General features: G+C 40.6%; 1 protein-coding gene across 5 annotated transcripts in view; it reads right to left on the bottom strand.

Moving 5' to 3' along the window:
- Positions 1-3,583: 3,583 nt before the first annotated feature.
- The window catches only part of MCTP1 (multiple C2 and transmembrane domain containing 1), a 280,175-nt gene continuing 260,758 nt past the window's right edge, over positions 3,584-23,000 (bottom strand). For all 5 annotated transcript variants that reach the window (XM_071802129.1, XM_065861272.2, XM_071802128.1 and 2 more), the window contains 4 exons: positions 13,034-13,143; positions 10,426-10,535; positions 7,044-7,141; positions 3,584-5,658 (listed from right to left, as the gene is read on the bottom strand). In XM_071802129.1, the coding sequence (XP_071658230.1) occupies positions 5,587-5,658; positions 7,044-7,141; positions 10,426-10,535; positions 13,034-13,143 (390 nt within the window). In that variant the 3' untranslated portion in view covers positions 3,584-5,586. The remainder of the gene's footprint in view (positions 5,659-7,043; positions 7,142-10,425; positions 10,536-13,033; positions 13,144-23,000) is intronic.

The raw sequence follows: 23,000 nt of genomic DNA, 5'->3' as shown, positions 1-23,000 counted from the left end.
GAGGATCAATACTCCAATTTATTAGGTCCCCTCTCTTTTCCATATGAATAGCCCCATGTCTACTGTGTCATCCTCTTCAGGAACGTGCAGCATGGGTTCAGGCCCACTCAGACTAGAGAGAAAGTAAGCCCAAGGTCTTCCTTCCACCTTGGGAAGGTGCTATGCCCACTACAGTGGAATTAAGGTGCTACAGGTTGAGTCATCTTCATTTATCTGAGCTGTGGTTGCCATGGTTATGGGTCTGAATGCCTGTACCTGCCCTCCACAACCTCCACGTGGAGGTGGGAAGGTGCTGCAGGTGGAGGTCAAGGTTGGCCTGGTGTTCAGGGCCTCCTCGAACATCCCTCTCAGCTGCCACCTCCTGCCTCTCTTAGCAGAGCCAGACTTGTTTCTGGTGTGGGAAGGTGGTCCCAAAAACCTTTAACAGTTTGTGAGAAACTGAAGGTATTTTATCAGCCCATGTGGAATCATGGTCTTCATTTTAGAAGAGCTACTGTGTAGGTTTGCCTTTCCCATCCATGTGTCCTTTGATGAATGGGAAGTGTGGAAGCTTTGATGTCACTTGCTCTTCTCCCTGACCCTTTGTTCATATTTCAGCCGTGGGTTGGGTCATAGGATGCTTTCAGATCTTCTCTGAAATGGAACCTTGCAAGTTTTTAAGTGTTCTTCTTCCACCAGTCAAAAGCACCTGTTTTTGATGGCCTGGTGGGCTTTCCACAAAAGTCTTGCAATGCCATTTGCTGTACTTCTGCCTTCTAAATCCAAGTTATTCGTGTTTTTATGTTAAGTACCAACCAGGAAACAGTCTGCCACTGCCAGTTGTATCAAGAGGAGTCATAATGGTTCGGGTTGGAAGAGACCTTTAAAGATCATCTGACTGCAATGGGCAGGGACACTTTCCACTAGACCAGGTTGCTCAAAGCCCGGTCCAGCCTTGGACACTTCCAGGGATGGGCCATCCACAGCTTCTCTGGGCAGCCTGTGCCAGGGCCTCACCACCCTCATGGGGAAGAATTTCTCCCTTATGTCCAATGTAAATCTGCCCTCTTCTAGTTTAAAACTGTTACCCTCTCAGGCCCTGATAATAAAGTCTCTGTTTTTCCTATGAGCCTCATTAAAGTCCGAAAAGGCTGCACTGAGGTGTCCTGGAGCTTCTCTTCCCCAGCTGAACACCCCAACTCTCTCACCTGTCCCCAGCAGAGCTGTTCCAGCCTCGGGTCATTCCTGGGGCTCCTCTGGCCCCTCTCCAGCAGCTCCATGTCTTAATTAGGAAGGGCAGCCCTATAATGTGAGAAAAACACCGCTGGAAGAGAGATTTCCCAGCACCCAGTTCAGCAAAAAGCCCATTCCCTCCTCAGGTACCTTTTGGTGTGGGAAGCTCCCAAGTTGCAGCTCTTGTTCTTGCCCAGAGAAAATTGCCCCTTCCTGAAAATTTGAGCATATTTTTTGCAATGCGTTTGACCTTTCTTTGCTATTTTTGACTGGGGATCTTTTTTTCTTTCGGTTGGTTTTTTTTTTTTGTTTTTTTTTTTTGTGAAAAAGGGCATGAGCAACTGTACAGAAAGTGAAATTTTGGGAATGTGTCTTCATGTCAGCGTAAATCAGGTCAGGCAATAATGAACTACAAAAATATTACAGAAAATATCTTTGATCAATATATATATATATATATATCAATGATCAGCATTTTTGGTCTTCCCTTAATCACTTGCTGTAATTTAAGCTAAAGTTGAGCGAGAAAAGCAGTTTTGTGTTTCTTCTGATTATATTAAAATGGGAAAATATTTATTCCCATGTCGCTCCTAACTTAGGGTTTCAAGCTTCTCTATGGTGCAACCTGAACCATAACGTTTTTTTTACATGTGAATTTAATTCAGTGCTGTAGCTGATGAGAATAAAAGCAATGGTTATACTCTTTTTGGCTCCTTTGGAGAAGGAACTTGATTTCAAACTTACAGGTATTTAAGCTGGCCGCTCAAGATTCATTGACGAGGAATTTATCCTGTTCAAAGTATTGCTAAACCTGACTTTGAGCATTAAATTTTTATGGAGAATAAAGAAATTATCCAGAAGTTCAATGCCTTGAGCAACAGATAGCTTAAATTTATTTCATTCTTTGCACAATGATAATGACTTTTTTTTTTTAAATTAAGACCTAAAATTCTTAGTTTATGAGAAACAACCCTTCTCTTGATTGCTATGACATGGAAGAAGCCAAAAATTTCTAATGCGGTTACATGAGTCTTTCAACCAGTTGCACTTCAGCGATTTCCACAAATGAAAGAGCAAAGAACTGTCTGCGTTATTAAACCCTCCTGTTTCCTAGGGTGATGTCTAAAGATTCCACCTTATCTGGGAGCAGCTGAGTTTCCCCTTTGAGAGCCTGAAGATGCGCTCCTTTTATGCTATACCTTCCTTACGCAGAAGGCAATGAAAATTCACTATTCCACACTAAAAAAAAAAAAAAAATAAGAGCTGTAATTGCAGCTGCGTTTGACATAAAAAGTTTTGGCTTTTCGCCTTTGCAAGATTCCATAAAAATTCTTGAGGGGGAGGTATTTACCGAAAGTTTGCGATAGCAGTTTTGGTGGAGGGTGGGGAGATGAGTTGACTTTAATAGAAGCAGCTGCACGGCAACCTGGAAATCAGCCCAGTTGGGAGGAAAAAAGGTTCTTCTCAACAGATATACTATGCAGCCTTCTTAATTACTTTCTGATTATTCCACTGTTTTAATTGCAATAGTAAAACAACTCTGCGTTTTATTCCACTTGGATTTAAAATGCTAAGTTACAGTACAGTAGCTCTTAAAGCTCCTTGCTATTATGAAACACACTTAGTTGTTCCTCACTACAAACAACTGTAAAAACGGGGTAAGCGAGCTCTGTAGTTTGTGTCATCAGCAGAAATATAATTAGGACCTCTCCGATGATTATTGTCAATGGATCCTGAGTGCTCTGACACACACTTCAAGTGTGGACCCCAGTTCAGTTACTCATGTTCATCAGACGCAAATACAGTTGTTAAAGTTCACTTTCTGAGGGCCAAAAGAGTTCCATGTTCATGAAATGCATTATTCTTTTGTGATTGTTTACGAATGGACAAGTTGCTTATGAATAAAACCCGGCAAATGTAGCAGGTGAGAGGTTGCCTTTGGGAACAATCTGGAAATGGGAGTTACGTTGAAACACCTACGGCATAAGGCAGGACTGATTCTCTGCAAAGGCCTCCACACAAAGCAGAGTGGACAAACTGCAAATGGTGGACATGGGTTCACCAACAAATTACTTTAAAATGCGCCATTGTGGCAGGAGAATCACATTCGATTGATGCGCGTTCTTGGCCTTGCCTCTGTGCCACAGGTTTTCAGTGAGATCAAATTCGGGTGACTGAGGCGTTAAAAGTAGTTCACCAATTTCCAACAAACAGATGTTCCCATCCCACCCCCTCCAATTATATGTTTTGGGACTTAAAGTGCTGAAATCCTGCACACATAAATATGATGTTTTCGTTTGTTCGCCCTTTGCGCCACTCATGGGAAAATGATAGTGTAGGACTTCGAAGAAAGAGGCTTCTTAATACCTAGTAGAGAGATGCTTAAAGCCGTGTTTAATGCAGGAAATGTGTTTAACTAACTCAGACATTACCACCAGAGTAGACATTGAGAACTGAGTACAGAAAAGAAGAGAAAACACAATAGGACGCAGACGGATGGGCAACATGAGGAAGGTACAAAGCTTGCAGAGTATCAAAGAACACTGCAAAACTGACAGCTGGCAACAAACATCTGCACATTGTCAGGTCAAAGGTTTGGCTTTTTTTAAAACAAAATAGGCTTTTTTGGCGATTCTGACTTCACCAATAGTACGTCGGTCGTCCGGCAGCATACAGTGAAAAGGTGGTTACATGAGCTTCACAAATGAATTGTTTTAAAGCCGTGATGTCATGGGCGCATACTTAGGTCCAAGCCTTCCTGCAGAACAATCATCTGACCGGCATTGTTTCAAACTAACAAACAGAAATACCAAAATATCCGTCTCATCGGAAACCGGCTGTCAACACATCTGTAAAATAAACAAATCCAGGATGATCTTTCGTGAGCAACGCAGCCAACGTATAGTTCTTTAGACAAATATATATCTACAATTTGCTTGCAAAGTATTTCTAAATAGTCTTTTCAAAAAGTTTTTGTTCGAGTAGTGCAATATAACTTGAACAGCAGTTGCAACCAACGAGAGGTAACCCAGAGGGGACCGCAGGAACGCGATGCGGTCCCGACCTCCTCCCCTGGGCAAAAATCCCCTTTAATGTCACCGGGAGCTATGACTAAGAGCTGTGCACAGGTCGTCCCTCAGGAATGAAGTCTCTGCTCGCTACGTGGGGAGCTGAGGATGGAAGTCTACATGCAGCTGTCAGAATATATCCCCAGGTACTCGTTATGCAGTGGCCACTAAGACATTTGAAATGTAAACGTTTCTCATCTATATGTTCCATGTAATTTACAAAATAATGCAGACTCCATGCAGCAGGGCACAATCGTATCGGCAGAACTGACTACATTATTATCTAAGGAAATAAAACCGGTATATCAGTTTTACCACAACTGCATTTCTTCCTCTACACTATATTTCACATTGGCAACAGGCAATGTGTTATATCATAAAGCGTATTAATATGATCTTGTGATTTGAAAGCAAAAACATTTTCCGCAAGACTTCCATACTGAAATAGTTATGTGCACAAAAGGTGTTCATGGCATGACACCCAAAGCAACGTGGAGTTAGTCTGATAGTATTTCCATTACAGCAGAACTATGAACTTCATTCACTAAACTATGTAGTACAAATGAAGATTACTGGTACATATAGAAAAATCAGATAGGCAATCTGTTACAAACCTGGCAGTATTTTGAGAGAGACAGAGATTTTTAGGTCTTATAATGGAATGATAAAAACGGCAGGAACTTCTTTCGGGAGCTCCAGAAAGAGATTTGCACTTGGTGTTTCTCTTTATCTTATAAGCAGCCCTACTGCACAGGAAAACGTTGCACCAGGAGTTAACGTCAGGGTCAGGTGTTCAAAAAAATTGGCTAAAACTTAAGTGCAGTAGGCTCCACTACATTGTATTTGTCTTGAAATGTATAAAACATAGAAAATAGTTATGGTGACTTGCTGGATAAAAATATTAATGCTCACAAATAAAACCTGACTGAATTTTTGAGTCAGATTTAAATTCACACCTTTTGCAGATTTAGTCAGCATGATTTGAGTATTTCAGGAATCTTTGAACATCAAGTAGCAGTGCATATTTACCATTTTAGATTGATTCCTTCAGCGTGTTATGCTGTTTCTAACAAGGCTTTCAAATGGCAAAAACCCTACTTGAAACCTTCGTCAAACGTGTCTATACAGTGCAAAGTATACAGTCAATGAGAAATGCCTTTTTACAATATTTACAAAATCTCCCCATTAGATAAAAAGGCAAAATAAATAAAAAGCTTAGAGAAAGGAATTGCTGCTTGGGCCGTAGGCTTGCTGCTTCTTTCATCTTCTCCCAGCAGGTGTTAGACCCCTCAACACGTGAAGCTGGCTAAGCAGGAACGTTCCTCTTCCTCTTGCTCGGGCTGTGACTGGGATCCTGTTTCAGCTCATGGTATTGCACCTGTTTAAACACGACGTGCAGAAAGAACCCGGTCAGGAGGCGCTCGCGACAAAGAGACAGACCTCTGTTTTTTCCTTAGGAAAAAGAAAAGGAAAGGGAAAAAGAAAGGAAAGAAGGAAAAGGAAGAGGAAAAGGAAGAGGAAGAGGAAAAGGAAGAGGAAAGGGAAAAGGAAGAGGAAAGGGAAAAGGAAGAGGAAGAGGAAAGGGAAAAGGAAGAGGAAGAGGAAAGAGAAAAGGAAAAGGAAAAGGAGAAAAATAAAAATAAATAGAAAAATGAACAGAAAAAAAGGAAAAATGGAAAAAAATAAAAATAAATAGGAAAATAAATAGAAAAAGAAATTGGAAAATAAAAAGGAAAAGAAAGAAAAAAGAGAAAGAGAAAGAAAAAGAAAAAAGGGAAAGAGAAAAAATGGAAAGAGAAAGAAAAGGAAAAGGAAGAAATAAAAGAAAAAAGAAAACAAAAAAGAAAGAAAGAAAAAATAAAAAAGAAAATGAAAAAGAAAAAGAAAGAAAAAAGAAAGAAAAAAGAAAAAGACAAGAAAAAGAAAAAGAAAGAAAAAGAAAAAGGAAAAGATTAAAAAAAAAAAAAGAAGAAAAAGAAAAATAAAAAGGAGACAAGAGAAAAATAAAACTATCCCTTTGCAAGCAACATGGACCTGCAGCTGTGATTCAGCAGCAGATCCAGAGTAAGTTTTTTACAGCATTAGGAGAATCCTGCCAGGAAGCAAAACCGTGCGCTGACAACAACTTTAGGAAGGCTACTTTTGTTGTTTCCTCCATTATCTCTAACGGAGATTAAACGGTCTCCTCTCTAATGAATTGAAGGAATATTCTTTGCAATATTTCTTAAAAACTTGCTTATTTTCAAAAGCCCACCACAGAGGGGATCAGATTCAGAGGGGGTACATACACCCTCCTATTTATACCAGCTCTGAACTGGAACCCTTACCTAGGAATACGGGAATTGTGTAATCTTCATGATATCGGAGGTGATGTATGTGCCTGACATGATCTTAATGCTTTCACCTCCTCAAGAGATTGTGTACTGCATTACAAAAGATTGTAATTCATAACCAACTAGTTTTTAATGGAGTTTATGGGGATGGTTAAACTGTGGCCACAGAAAAAACTTTCACCCTAGAAAAGGCTGAAGTTGTCTGAGTGTTGTGAGAATTATCTTTAGCAGTTAATTCCGCAGTGCAAACGGCCCAGCAGCCTCTTAAAGGTTCATGGACAGTCCCCAATTGTGCTGCAACTTCTTTATGTCAAAGAATATAATGTTGAATCAAAAGAACTGCTTTAAAATTTGTCTAAAAAACCCCAGAAAGTCAAGATGCCACACATCAAATTAACTACTGTACGGATAGTTTTAAAAATATACAAACCACTTGCACATCTGAAGGAACTCTGGATAGAAAGTCAAGCAGCTCATTGTTATCAATTGCATACGGACTTCGAAGCTTCTTTGTAAATTTGTTGATGCCTGCAAAAATGAGAGTTCGAATGTTACTAGCATAATTTAAACCTCGCATACACTTATATATTTATTTTGGCAAAGTTCTAAAAAAGATTTAAGGACCCATTTCAAAGCCTGACATTAGCACTGAATTAATGAATGAGTGAACTGTAAACTCGTGCTCTAAAAGTCAGAACCTGCTGCTGTGATTCCCTCTGCTTCAAATGCAAAAGTTCTAGGGATAACTTCAAATTCCTCCAACACTTCTTTTTTGTTTGTTTGCTTGTTTTAATTAAAACAAATAGAAACTGTGGTTATTATGTGGAGATTGCAAAAAGGAGATAAATGAATTGTACTCCATTTCTCTGGCAGAGAGGACAGGCAATAAGAGGCTCAATGGCAGCATAGAAGGTTCAAGTTAAAACACAATGAAAATCCCCCCAGTGCGAAGGATGGTGAAGCGATGAAGTCTTCATCACCTGAAGGGTTTAGGACGAGCTTATACAAACCACTGTCCTGGAGTGACAGGCGACATGAGGGCAGTGCAGACAAGGGATGCAATGTCTCCCTGAGACATCATGGTCTTACAATGCCTATTGACCATCAGCGTTGGAACGTGCCAAGGAAATCCTCACCAAATTAAGCTGAAAGACTCTTTTTCTTCTCATTACAAACTGGGTCAGATTCAGACAGTTTTCACATGAGATCCTTGTGTAAATACACGTTAAAAACACGGGCAGGAACAGTACAAACTACACAGACTCTGATAGAGAAAGAAAGCTGAAAGAGGATAAAAAATGTGCCATTCGGTGTAATTTATCAAGGCTACATCAGAGATAAGATAATACAGTTTATCTTTCACCAAGTCTCCGGTGCCCAAGCCTTAGCAAGGACGAGAAGCTTGAGGATGAAGCGTGTGATTTGCTTCTCACTGTCCAAATTCGCAGTCCTGCGGTGCAGATGGGAGATGCTGAGACCCCCTGACGTGGTGACCCAACAGCGAGTGTTGAGAAAGAATACCTGCGATTCAGACACCTAAGGAGATTCTTTACATCAGCCAGTGACTGAGGAATTGGAAGTCTGCCCTGCCCTGTGGGCACTGGAATTGATGTGGTCCCACCTCGTTGCTTCCGACACAGAAAAGTACCAGCCACCCCGTGAAAGTAAATGCATAAATAAGTCATGGTAAAGGCTCAAGAAAAGAGCTGAACAGATGAGATAGGACACTAGAGGAGAAGCAAAATACAGGGGGATTATGGCTTTTTAAAAAGCTTGAAAGTTTTTAGATTAAAATTGTCTTCTTCATACTCTTTTCCACTGAAGCAGCTGTAGCAGTTACCAGGATGCTGCACTCTTGCAAACAGAGGTGGTTCCTACACAGCTATACAAAGGGCAAGCCACAATATGGGTAAATTTTCATTAAATAAAACCCCATCTTCCCAAAGAAGAAAGCAGGCAAATGCTACTACAGACCAGCTCAAACTTCCCTGTGGAAAAAAGTCAGACGAGGAGGTCTTCTGCCTTCAAGTGAAGGATGGACAATTGGGATGAAGAAAAGTGACTAGAATTGGGAGGCTGAAAACCAGCAATACTGGGGAAAACAGGCATGTGTTTGGTACACCGCATTTTTAGAAGGGATGGCCAATCAAAGCTTCACACAGCACGACATGGGGTTTGGACTGGGGAAGCTGTGGCTAAGTGTTACCTGTCTGCTCTCCCCGCAAAACAACAGAGAAATAGTCCCCTAAAGAAGGGGATCCCCATACAAATGCTGAGTAAGAAGCCACCTAAACTGAAACACAGGAGAAAACGGTGTAGCTGAAACATCCAGTGAAGAAAGGTGCTTGAAGCCATATCTCAATGGATCAGATAACCTGGGGACAGGGAAGAAAGAGATGGAGGGAAAGAGAGCAAGGTGCATTTATTATACAATAATTAATTGGTGCTTCTCTTATCCACCCATGGTTGGGAAGGCATGGACTCCAGTTTGGAAGTCCGAGATCTGCATTTTACCTGAAAACAAGACATTTCTGGGGGAGTGTGACCCCTCCCGGGGTACAGCAGAGGTTCGGGTCCAGAGCTTCTCAAACTACGGTGCTGACTTTATAGTTCCGTGGGTCTTATAGGGGAATTGTAATGTCAGCTTCTTGCATGAAACCAAGGGGGTGTAAGAAAGCAAGTGTACAAAATGACAGATCTGTCTGAAAAATGACAGAAAAAAGAACATAGACCAACTACCTCAAACTTTAGAAATAAGAGGCCTTCCCATCAAGTGTGTGCTAAGAAGAATGAAATTTTGGGAACAAATTGAGAGTTTCGGTCTCACCCAAGTGATATCTGTATGTGGGGATTAAATGAAACTACGGCATAGGAAAGGACAGTAAGCCCACATGCTTGTTTCATTTAATTCCATAAACATTTTTTGTTCAAATGCTCCTAATTGGTTCTTCTCCATTGAGTATAGGCTGCTACATTTATTTCCGAAGACTCTACGAGACTTTTGCTAACACTGACATATAACAAAGATGTTCTTTGGAGTCAGTTCAGTGATTTTATATTACCTATTGAGTTAAGAAGTTTTTGCTATTGTTTTCTTCAGAAAGAATATTTAGCCACACATTTAATTGAGAGAGGGCTCTTCACAGGTCTGCACTGTTGAACAAGGGTACAGCTGCTCGTGGTGTAAGATGCATAAGAAAATTACAAATGAAAACTTGGAGCATTATTTACAGCAGACGTGGTAATGGTAGCTGTTTAAAATCAGTGTAAAGAATAAATATAAGGACAAGCAGTGAGAGCTTGGATCAATCACAATTCCACCCCCTCTGGCCTCCCCAGTTTCTATTCATTATCAGCAGCCAAATACCACATATAGCGTTCTGTCGGACGAAAGGTGACCCTTTAAACAGGTTTCTTGTTGCTACGTTTACATACGCTTTCACAAGATAAAGTACTGCAGTAAAAAAGGCATATTGTCCTAAATGCACTACATAGATTGAAATGACTCTGTTTGTGTATAAGTGGTGAAAATAAATCAGAGTAATATCTAGACAAAGCTACACTATGATATATGAAGAATCCTCATGGCTACATGTTTATAGTATGATGAAGCCTACAATGCCAGCAAAGAAAAATGCATTTTGCAGCTGGGTCTAAATCTTTACGCAGTTGTGATTTTTAACTAACCTGTCTGTTTCCATCATGGGGCAGCTTCATGACCATAAATACAGAAAAGCACTGACAATCTAAGTCATCCCTTAAAAACCAGTTTTTTCTAAGTGGCACAGACAGTTAAAAAAGGCTTTGCTTACCCCAGGCAAGGACAATGTATCTCAGTGGAATGAAATAGAGGATAACGGTGAACAGAGAGAGGGCAACAATTGCCAGCCAGCTCAGGAATGGGACAGTCCAGTTGAATGTACTGAAAGAAGAATTAAAAACAGTCAGAATTTGGGTCGCCTGACAGAGCCAATAAAACAACAAACATGGGGCAGAACAGTGTGGGTATCCAAAGCTGGAAACTCAACCCTGCACCTAAGGAGAGGGATAGGGGAGAGGAGGGAACAGAACAGCCAGTCCCGAAGACAGGGATAGGGCAACAGCAGCGATGAAAGAAGGAAATATAAACACTTTGTTTGTGTGTGTGGGGGAAATGACAAAAAGAATGGAAGGAGGAAAAAAAAAGAGGAAGTGGCATAAGATAAAGTACATTGCAGGAAAAACAAAGAAAAACTTTATAATTCCAGATAAAATGAAATAAAAAATGAAATAAAGAATTAAATGAAATGAAATGAAATAAAAAAATAAAATAAAATACAATAAAATAAAATAAAATAAAATAAAATAAATATTATTACTTTATGGACAAAGGAAGAGAACTTCTGGCTTCGTATCAGTTTCAGGACATCAACTTTCAAAATAAAGTCCCAGATTAAAACACCCTTAATAGGGATCCTATGAAGGCACCGCCAGGGCAAAGGTGTCGCGCGACATTTATCCAGAAGGAAAATGTGGCTTTGGCTCTGAATAGCCTGATGATGCTCTTTAAAGTATTACCACCAGCTACATGCCCCATCAGTGCTATTACATTAGTTGGCTTCTCTGGCTGAATAATTGCAATTATCTGAATTGCTAGCCATATTTTTCATAATGAGCTCTGGCTTCCCGTGTTTATTTGTCTTCTTTTCTCCCCGGAAATTTTGACGTGCCTCCAGAGTGAACATTATGTCCGTGTCACTCGGTGTAGGATCGCTCCCTTCCTCCTCGGGGGACACCTGCTCTTTTCCCCTCTTCTGCAGGCGTTTGGGATGAACAGAAGGTTGAGGGTCTGCTCGTGTTGCCGCGGCTCGGCTCGGTGCGGCGGATCGCAGACACGCCATGTGTGGGAACACTGGCTCCCCGCTCAGCAACCCTCCTTCTGTGCCGCGTTAGCACAGCACTCGCTACAGGTTTCCCATTATAGTCTTCAGAGCAAATTACCAAGATTTACAGGAGGATTCGGCTCAGAAAATTCTGTTGCTCTCGTCTGGCGTGTAACAGAACAAACCCTACCTCCAAAATGCACAATTAGGGAAGCTTAGTCATCGAGACAACTTCCATGAGCAGCTTTGCTCGTCTGGGAAACTTGTGCAACACAATGTGCTTGTGCACGGGCCCTCCCTAGAAGTGTCCCCACGGGAACGCTTCCTATGCCTTCCCATTAGGGACTTTGCTCTTGAACCCATAAATAGCAACCACCTCTTCATCCCGACTCTGATGTGCTTGCCATTGCTGATAGATTAAAAAACAAAACAAAACAAAAAAAACAACAAAAAAGGCAGAATAGAATGATAGATGATCCTCCCGTTTCCTGCAGGTTGACCTCAACTCGATGCAACAATTTCCTAAAATTCACTTCCAGAAATCGGTATTTATTTTGGGGCTGTAACCCTTGCGCAGGCTGTGGTGTGGAACATCAGTGCACCGCAGATGGCAACAGCAGCGGATGGGACAGGTGCGTCATGCTCCAAAATCAGCCCCAGAGCACGGGAGCACACGGCGTCAACTCTCCCGCCAGATGCGCTGTGGGCATCAATGGAAGAAGCCTCCTGTGAAGGTTTTCTCACTCATGGTGGCTACTGGGTCACCAGAATGGTGTTCGCAAAGGCTCCCAACTGCTCCCGACTTCTCATCAATCGAGGATGACGATGCTCTTCGGAGGTAGAATGCAAAGGCAATCCCGTCCCTGCTTCCCAGCTGATGTATGGAAGATGTCTGTCTGGAACACATCTGACCTCAAATAATAAACCTCACACTGCTACCTGCTGACCATGCCAAAATACACTGAATGTCCTGCAAGAAATCTCAGAACCTCTCTTGCTTAAGGCTCGAATTTGCTGGTAATTACTGTATATCATGTATCAAGTATTACCAATTACATGTGCTCTAGGACGAAAGGTTTTGCTAACTCACATAAAAACACTTCCAGCTGCTGAACTTATGTATATCCTTAACATCTGAAACCCTTATTCAGCTCTTCTGATGTCCTTTATCAAAGCTGCATTTATTATTTCTTTTAAATAACTATTGTTTGGCCTCACAGCAGATTCTCCTTCTGTGTTACTTCAAAACCTTAGTTCTGATCTTTTCCCCAATGAATGTATTTCTAAATTTCAAAATTAACATAACAGGATTTTCATTTGCTGACAACCTCCACAGAGCAAAGTAAATATAGATGTGTTTCAATGGTGGATCATGCAAAACGGAGTCACCCAACCAAAACCAGACCAAACCAAACCAAACAAAAAGCCCCACCAAAAACAGAACAAAAAACCCCACAAATTAAAAACAAAAAAGAAGGAAGGGAAAATGTCTAACACTTTGTGCCCCAGCTATACCCCCAGTATTGGAGAACAATCTAGCACCTGTTTCAGTACTTACTTCTTGATTCTTTCTCCAAAGGAAGACACTTCATCAAGGATATTCTGGACACTGACACACACCTCCTGGATGGCATAAAGTCTATTCATAAATCCCTTTTTTTCACTGTCCTGAATAAAAGAACAAGAGTAGCTGAATAAAAGAATTTCTGGCTGTAAGAAAAGGACCGTGTGTCCACCAGTTGAGTTTCAAAAGTGCGTGTGTTACAGCTTCATCTAGAAGTAATTGGTAAAACCTGGCCAGCAAAAATTGTTTTCTTGTCCTTTACACAGTGCGTATTGACAATATGTATGTTTTAGTATTGTATGCTGAGCACCACACGATTTTGTCATAGCATTAGTTTCTAAATATGTGTTTCAACGAGCCAAGTCTTTGGTTTTATAAACATTTTGAAGGTGCCGACTTCACATGTTATAGAATCACAGATGGCTTGTGTTGCAGGGACCTTCAGATGTCCCCCAGTTCCCCCCCTGCCATGACAGGGACATCTTCACCAGCTCAGGGTGCTCAGAGCCCGTCCAGCCTGGCCTGGGATGTCTCCAGGGATGGTTCATCCACCACCTCTCTGGGTACCTGGGCCAGGCTCTCACCACCCTCAGGACAACAATTCCTTCTGTTCTCTCAAGTGGTAACGGTCAAAGATGGAATAAGGGAAGTCTGTCGGAATGGTGGTTCTTGCACTGATCTAGGCACCAGGAAGACAAACGCTCCTTGCAGGAAGCACTGAGCAAGAAACCAGAAACATCTCAGCTCCTACAGACACCATCCCCATCGGCTTGTGAGGCTCCACATGGGATTTTTACCTTCCTTGCTCCTTCAGATCATGTTGGACCACAAGGGTGGAACGGAAAATGATATAAAGGACATGATACAAAGATGTGCTGCTCTTCTGCTTAACTGGGACCATCACAGGCATTTCATTTAGTTTGGGAAATACACACTCATGTTTAACATTTTGCATCATGTGCTACAATTTTATACACAGTTTTACACGTCTTTTACACACACGGCAACTCTGCCCATCCTTCAGCAAATCCTCCATACTTCTTTCACTTCTCCATCCATTAGCACCACAGCATTAGGACATCCCACACACCCACGGCACAGATGGTAGCCCCGGTCCCAAGTGAATCTCTGCACATCATTCAGCGGCAGGTGAGACACTAAATACGTGTTTAACTTGTCAGATGTACCCATGTTCATCTATACCATCTATTCTACATTTCTACTTGGCCAGCGAGCACATGATCGCTCACTCTCTTGTTTCTCCTTACGAATATTCAGGAGTCACTACACATGAAATATATGGGAGATGTTACTCGGACCACCTTTGTAATATGATTAGTGCATCCTGTGGCTCCTAGAGCATATAAAACACCAGCCATGGACAAAATGAAAGAGGCAGGGGAGGTGTCATTGTAGAAGGTAATTTAATTACCTCCTTACTTACTCAGGTTTCTGTAGATTTTTATTCACAAAGCCATCAATTATGGTAATGAAAAATCTAACCACAATTCAATTTTTGTTGAATTTATCAATGGTGTGAACTGTGGGGTTGTCCTGTGCAGGGACAGGAGTTGGACTTGGTGATCCTTGTGGATCCCTTCCAACTCAGGACATTCAATGATTTTATTATGTCCCTAATCTATCTATCTATCTATCTATCTATCTATCTATCTATCTATCTATCTATCTATCTGTCTGTCTGTCTGTCTATCTATCTATCTATCTATCTATCTATCTATCTTTAAAAAAACAACAACAACAAACAAAACAGAGCAATTATTTGTGTCTCAAAGGTACAAACCACCATTATTAAGACATTTTATGGGGTCTTTGATAGGGGTCAGTGCATGTTGTCCTTCTTCTGTCAAGTCAAGTAGACTTTGCCTCCTAGAAGAACCCAACAAGGTGCTGCTTGGGTACATCAACACACTCCATGGACCATTCATCAACTGTGCCTCCTCCTGCTCTGACAACCTGTATTTTTTGCCCCAAAAGCTTTCTATCTCTAAACCCAGTCAGGCTGCAGCATCAAACCCATGCAGAGCCATCAGCCCTCTCAAAAAGGTGCTATGTTGGATGAGATTACAATGAATCGTCACCATGGAAAAAAATCACAATTTCTCCTCATTTTTTGAGACACTACAGGTAAGTCCAAAGCTCATGTTCAGCATTTCCAGTGGATTGATGCTGTATTACCCTGCCTAGTTTGAATTTGATCACTGTTTATCAAAATAAGAAATGGAAAGAAAAATGTTTCAAGATCAGCAAAATTCATGATAAAAAACTGTTCAAGATTTTGCCATCGCAAATCACACAATACAACAGTCTCTGTAATTGATTCCAAAGTTCAGCACCTAAGAAGTTACAATACAATGCATTTAATTTTTCTTCTCCTGATGCTTAATTAGCAGGCAGTGTATTGATTCATTTATTTTGTTTGTAAATTTTGCTGTCTTAATAAACCAGATTGGATGAAGAAAACTTCATTTAACATTCGATCATCTGAAGTTACTTCAGTGACACTGGTTCTGCAACTATGTTGTCAAGATTCCTTGTGAAGACATCAGAAATATTTAGCTGCAGAACACAGATTGTCTAAGCACAATCATGAGAGAGACAGACAGACAGACAGGCAGACAGAGATAGCAAAACTACTTCCAGTGATTGTGTGTAATCTAGAAAACCAAACACTTCAGACACAGCAAAAGTGCTTGGGTTCCCAGTTAAGATTACTCATCATTTATTAAACAAATAAATATTTTTGGGGTTTGAGGATGACCATAACCACAACCACCAGTATCAACTACATCCAGTGATGCACAGCAATACCGAGTCGTTTGTGAAGCTATTTCCTTAGTATTTATCACATTTCTGAAGTCTTGGCAGTGAGAGCAATGTTGTCCCCAAGTTTACATCTTCAGAGGAGGTGCAGCACATGTCCAGTGTGTTTCATTTGTCATCAGGAAAGGGACACTTGGTCTATTGCTTCATGTAAAACACACACCTCCAGTACCGAAGAAACATGAAAGTAATGAGTTTTCTCATACAGCAGAAGTGAGCCATAAGCCGTGTAGAGATCACAGGTATTTTTCTGCTTTTCAGATACATACACACTCAGTTTTGTTTAACATGTTCTGTCCTCTCTGCAAAATTATCTTGATTTATGATTGTGTGAGAAAAGAATTATATCACTGTAGCAAACCCAATACCCTTTGTGGTATCTCCAGAACTCAACGGGGATAACATTCAGAGGACATGAGACTCTTTCTCTTTGCAAACACAAGACAAACTTGTACCTTCTCTTGAAAACACATCTGTTTTAAATAATTCCCCCAACCCCTCCCCAAAAAACCCAAAAGACAGAAAGAGACAGAGAAACAATCACTATTTCCACATCCCCACACACCTCTCCTGAGCTTAAAGAAAATTTGTTGACGTACTCCATGGCAGGAATAGACAAAACAGCAGGGAAAAGAGGAGGTGGTCAGAAGGATCAGGGTCTGGCTTTGCTTAAACTAATTCCACATGCCCCCACGACTATTTGCCGCTTTTTATTTCCCGCTCCAAAGACTTGTGGAGAAAATAATCCAGGCTAGGGAAAACCTGCACTTATTTTCTTCCAGCAAGATGCTGTATGAGCAAATACAACACATGAGCCACCTTGACTGAACCAACGTTCTTAATAATCCATTTTTCAAACACTACTGATATTTCCTTTCCAAAGAAAGATGGGCTGTGACTGGAATCAATTTCATCATTTGTTGCCTACAATTGCCAAGTTTTTGGAAATAATTGCCATTTAAATAGTAGATTAAATTTATTATACAAAGCTAACAACAGCTTTATTACCATTTAATTTCCATGATATGTTTGTTTGCAGTAAGCTTAAGGTATCTGAAAAGCAAAATATTTGCTAGGGGCTGGCTTTACGCATAAACTGTGAAAGCAAAGTCAAATTGATGTTGATAGTCCGACCTGAATTTACAAAAAGGAATGAACTCAAAGAGTGAGACTACATGTCCCTCCTTCCTTCATAGGAAATTGTAGATTAGAGATTGATATACTGCTTGGTCAACAATAATACTTAAATCTTGTATACTGATTTTCAGTATAACCACGTTACATTTGGGGAAAGCAGAGCAAAACGAAGTCAATGTGTGGAGTGAATGTGTCTAATCTGTGTGGAGCTAATTCACATGAAATCCTGAATACAACCCATGTTGTCTGAGTCTCTTTATTCAGTGGACTATGCTTCCAATCCAATAGGGTCATTCATGAAAGGATTATATCTCTGATGCCAAACCTCTCTGTTCTCCTGGTCAATGTGCGTTTATGAAACAAACACTTCAAGAGACAGGGAAATCAGGAAAAATAAATAAGCCATACTCAAATTAAGCTTTGATAAAGTTGACGGAATTAAGCCATGAAAAAAAAAAGTGGGGGGGAGGTGGTTAAGTGAAAGGAGACATCTGTAGCACAGAGAATAAAGCTCTGAAAATTTTATGGTATATAACTGTCCTATTAGTAACTGCTAAGTGGGAGAGAAAGGCACAGATCATAAAAAACCAAAAGTCATAGTAGAGTTTCAAGAATAGAAGTAAAGTTGAAATTTTTAGCAGCTGTTATCTGGGAAAGACAGCAGCTCCAGATACCTCTTCCAAAACCAGCCCTTGTTGCCCAAGCCCTGTTGCTCACCTCTGTACCAACCAACCAACATGACAAAGCCAGATGAACTCATTATTGGTACAGACAGAGGATGTGAAGCCACCACTGAGAGCAATGCCCTGGTAGACCTCTCTTTGGAGACTAAGGACGTAGACTCAGAAGTGTCAGTAGGAAATGCAGAACCTTTACTGGCAGGATTCATTAGAACCTCCCAGAAAGGACACGTGGACTTTGGGTCTTGAATACCACCCTACGGTCTGGCTGCTGCTCAAAAACTTGTCACTGGGGATTAACGGCTTCAGCATTTACCTCCCTGACTCCAACCTCTGCTTTCTGGGAAGGTCATTAAGAATAAGGTAGAAAGCCAACATTGTTCCAGCTCTGGAGGCATTTGATCTCCTCCAGGTCTTCTGAAAGCCTATCAGAAGGCTTCACATCTGGTGATGGATACATGGATAAGCCATTATTTTATCATTTTCTCAAGGAAATGGAAAGAGGCCAGGCAAACATGATGATATTGTTATATTCAAGCTGACTGTGGATGTGCAATCATGAAGCAAAGCTGAATGGCCTACAGGACCAGGAAAGGTGCATGGGGGACCTGAAGCTGTTCTCATCCATTCTGTCTATAACTGAAAGGGTCAGATTGCCTTAACCACTCTTCCCTCTTGAAGTCTGCCACTTGCGGAGTACCACAACCATCTGCTCTTGCCACTTCCTAAACTGAAGAAGTATGGGAAGACTCTTGGAGACATTAAAACCTTGCAGTGAAGATCTTAACAATTCACACGTTTCCACTCTTCCAGTAATCGAGCTCATAACTCTTCAGACTTTGAGTAAGTTAGTGACTGACAAGTATGAGTGTATGTTCTCCACTTGGCATCAAGAACAGAGAAGACCTGGGTGCTCACACCACAGAATCCCAGAATCCCAGAACGTGAGGGGTTGGAAGGGCCCTGGAAAGCTCATGCAGGTCAATCCCCCCATGGAGCAGGAACACCCAGCTGAGGTTCCACAGGAAGGGGTCCAGGCGGGTTTGAATGTCTGCAGAGAAGGAGACTCCACAACCTCCCTGGGCAGCCTGGACCAGTGTTCTGATGTTCCACCACCCTGAAAAGGAACAGCAGGAGCAGGTTTCCTCACAGCTGCAGCCCAACTTCACATCAGACATCAAATTCCAGAGTTATGCAAATAACCAGATATGAGCTTTTAAACTGTGCCTTTCACTTTTGCCCACGTCATCCGGCACCGCGCCTTTGGTGACCACCTTTTTAAGATGCCGTCAGCTGCTGACAAATGCTCGATATGTCATCTCTAAAGTCCACCCACCAACGTGGGTCTTCACGTGTGCACGGAGAGTAGGTTTGGAAATAATTGTGCGTGTCCAAATGGAAGTCAGGCTGAGGATTGTAAAATGTGGAGAAAACCACGTAATTATTAAGAGAGCGGTGTTTTAGAGAGAGAACTGGTATTTATGGTCATGATTATCAAAGAAAGAAGCAATAAAATGTTACTGCCTAGTAAGCATTCCGTATTTAAAACAGAAGAAAACAGGCACAATAGAAACCATATAAACAGGCGGACAAAAACTCTGAAGATTCAATGTTTATGAAGACACCGTGCCTGTGAGCACGAATATTACAACAATCTGTTCTTCGAACATACACTGAGAGCTGATAAAAGGCATTTAGAACATTCTGTGACTTTTTGGCACTACCATATATATTATGAATTACACTTTTTCACATGTAATGAATTGCGCAGTACTAGAACATAAATATAAATCAGAAAAAGAAAAAGGTAAATATACACAGTAATAATACCAGAGAAAAAGATAATATTGCAAGCTTTCTTCAAAGTAGAGAAATAACGCTTTAATGGCAAATCTTATGTAAATTCTTATTAAATATATTTTTTTTGCCAATGATTTCTATTTTCATTTTCTCTTTACTATGATCCACAGTATTGCCCATTGCTGTTTAAATCTTTTCCTTCCTCATCTCTACTTCACCACACATTCTGATACTATAAAGATAACATTCCAGATAAAACACAGAAATATGACCGCAATAGAACCTGTTAATGGAGTGTCGTGCCATTTCACTGAAGGACCATCTAGTGGGGGGAAACAAAAACTTAAATTTCCCTTGCATTATAACTTTTTGGCTGGCGCTAAACCTTTTATAAGGTGTCCATTTCATAAATACTTCAAGCAAATATATTACTCAAAAAGGATGGAAGCTTGTTTTTACCCCACATTCTGCTGCAAAAAGTCAACAATGCCTAAGAGCACCATGCATTTCTTGACATTATTTTTGAAGGAAACTTAAAGAATTAAGGGATTGTGGGGTTAATCGGTGGGTAGCAACATTCCACCAGATGCATTTGCTTTATGTTTGTATTTGAAACATCTGAAAATTTTCTGTCACTTGCCTATTTTTCTCACTTTCACCCTGTTCTACTATATTTAAACAAGGGAAGAGTTTCTTACTTTATGCAAGACAGAGCTATACTAGAGCTTGACTCTGATCTAATTAATATTCCTCTTGTGTCCAATCTCATCATCGTCTAACAGAGTCTAACACAGAAATCTTGGTGTTTGCAACAGCTGATTTCCTTAGGATACAGTCCTGAAGTTCTACTGACAAGCAAATTTTTGGCCATGATCTTATGGTTAGATTTGGAAATTCCAGTGGTTCTAACATTTACCCTCTATCTACGCTGAACGCAAAACTGCAATTAAAAAGGTGTTAATTAATGGGACTCTTCAAGTTGTTAGATATAAATATGAGGGATGAGAAATTTAGAAGTTAAGTCTGAAAGCTCTAATAATCTTAATAAGGTAAGGAAAGAGCCTGTTAGTTCTATTGGAAAGGTTATTTTCAGGAAGAAGAGCCCTGCTCTGCAAGACCCTGGAAAAAATATGGGGTCAAAACAAGTATAAACTTGTATAAAAGATTCTGCATTTTGTTGGTAGCGAGAAAACCAGAGAAACCAGAAAGGGAATGCTGAAGGATTGAGTTTAGCAAGACACCTGAATTTCTGAGATGCTTATCTAAATCATACGCACACATTTTTGTTGTCCACTTGTTACCAATGAGAGCCTCATCAAAATAATATAGTGCTCTGTTTTGAAAGTTTAAAAGAACCTCAAAATTTATATTTCAATAAATGTCTAAGCAGCTGTCACTGATTGATGTGAAATGAAGATTAGGGAGTTCTGCTGGAGTTACAGTAGTTTAAAATTTCAGTTACAGTTCTGAAATACATTGATGTGAATGTAGCAGATGTAAAAGTTAATTTGATGTTTTAGTGTATGTAAAACATAATTTTCATATTCTCCTTGAAAAGATTATGATGATGATAAACACGTTTTTGGGCAGAGCATAGCGACTATTCAAGATCACCTCCATGCCAAACTAGGACACTATCTGCACCAAAGTCTGCATTTAGATTTACTTTATGGTCTCTGGAAGTTTTCCAGTCCTGCGTTGACATGATATTACGATCTTATAATTCTTGTGTAAGTCATTCACCTAAACAAACGGAGATAATGATTTTATTTTAGCTTATCGGCCAGACCTGGTAAGCCAAAGAGATAGCAGCTGTAATTGCTTCTGCTGCCAAAAGACCTGCATCTCCAGTGCAGGACTGCAGAGGGTCACCTCAAGGTTCTCACCACCACTACATGAACTGCCACCACAAGAGCCAGCCAAACGAGTCAAACACTGGTCTAAAAGATGAGTCCGCCCTCCAGACTTAGGCTATTTTAGATTTCTACATGAACTGCCACCACAAGAGCCAGCCAAACGAGTCAAATACTGGTCTAAAAGATGAGTCCGCCCTCCAGACTTAGACTATTTTAGATTTAATATGAGCTATTCTCCTTGGAGCTCCTCCCATACCACTACCATGGTTTGGACACCTCAGCAATGTATCACTGAAGATCAGCAACAGGAGTCTCAATCCTTCGATTACCAGGCTAAAACATCCAGCTCCTTTTTAAGCAGAGCTATTGCTCTGACAGGTCTCTCATGCTCTCAGTCATTTACTATGTTTAGATTAAAACACATACAAACCCAAATTTGTATTTCAGACTTCATGGGATCGAGCCTTGGACTGCTGACTTTTTTTGGTCCACAGAAATCAAAAGCAATTTCTGACTCTGAGATTTCCTTACCCAAACTGGCACACAGCTTTAGCGGTGAATTACCTGGAGAATGCTGAGCAGAGGACTACAGAAATACTTTTACCATCGATATTTGCTGCCTGAAGAGAACCCTTTTGGAACAATCAGGACAAACTTTTTGGCTGCTTTGGGTTCCAGTGGTTTAACTCAATGGCAAGTGGCTATGAAAAAAAGGCAAAGAAATTATTTTCTTAGGGACACTGTTAGTAAAGAGTAACTGCTCAGAGGGAATTGAAAACAACAGGCGAGATTCTCAGTGGTTGTATCCTGAGGTCAACAGAGCCTAGATGGTTCATACTGGTTGAAGACCAAGCCCTAGCATCTGAAATACTTGATTGTTGTCAAGTTCTCAATGATTAGGCAAAATTTGTCTCTTAGAGAACCTGATCTGGAGAAGAAAAACGTTAAGCTCAGCTAAGTCAGCAAGTGTAGATTATCTGAAATGTTTCATTCCAAACATGAGCCTACAGCAATCAAGATGAAACATGAGAGATTTGGGCAGCATTCTTCATATGGGTTGAATGGTTAATCAATGTCTTATTGGAAGCAATTCAAGACTGAATTTCACCATGGTGAACAAGATGATGGTCAGAAGAACCGTGAACACTCAAAAATTAAAAGCACAATGGCATGATCATGTCACTGGCTCCACTACTTCACTCAGAATAAATACTGCCATGCCTAGAGCAAGAAAGACTAAGTAACATTCCACAGATACCTACACATTTCAAATAGTAGCTATTATTCAAATTATTCAAAGAATCTATCAAATATTAATAAATCAAAGAAAGAAAGAGAGCCTTTCAAAACACTCCTTTTTTACATAATTTGCCTGTATAAATCACAGAATCACACAGAATGTTAGGGACTGGAAGGGACCTCAAAGGAATGCTCAAGCTGTGCTTTTGGAAAATTGTGTAGTGTAGAAAAATAGTTTGGCATCTGAGGCAAAACAATATAAAAAGGAAGAAAAGAGCAGCACCTAGAAATTATCCCTGCAAATATTCTTGGGGTGTACAGTGGGTGAAGAACGATGAGCGAACCGAGAATTCTAGGGTGCCCTTGGACAAAATCCAGAGAAAAGCCCCAAAAGTCTCCATTGCTGAC

This window comes from Patagioenas fasciata, chromosome Z, assembly GCF_037038585.1.
Source record: "Patagioenas fasciata isolate bPatFas1 chromosome Z, bPatFas1.hap1, whole genome shotgun sequence".
NCBI lineage: Eukaryota > Metazoa > Chordata > Aves > Columbiformes > Columbidae > Patagioenas > Patagioenas fasciata.
This window is presented reverse-complemented; position numbering and strand designations above follow the sequence as displayed.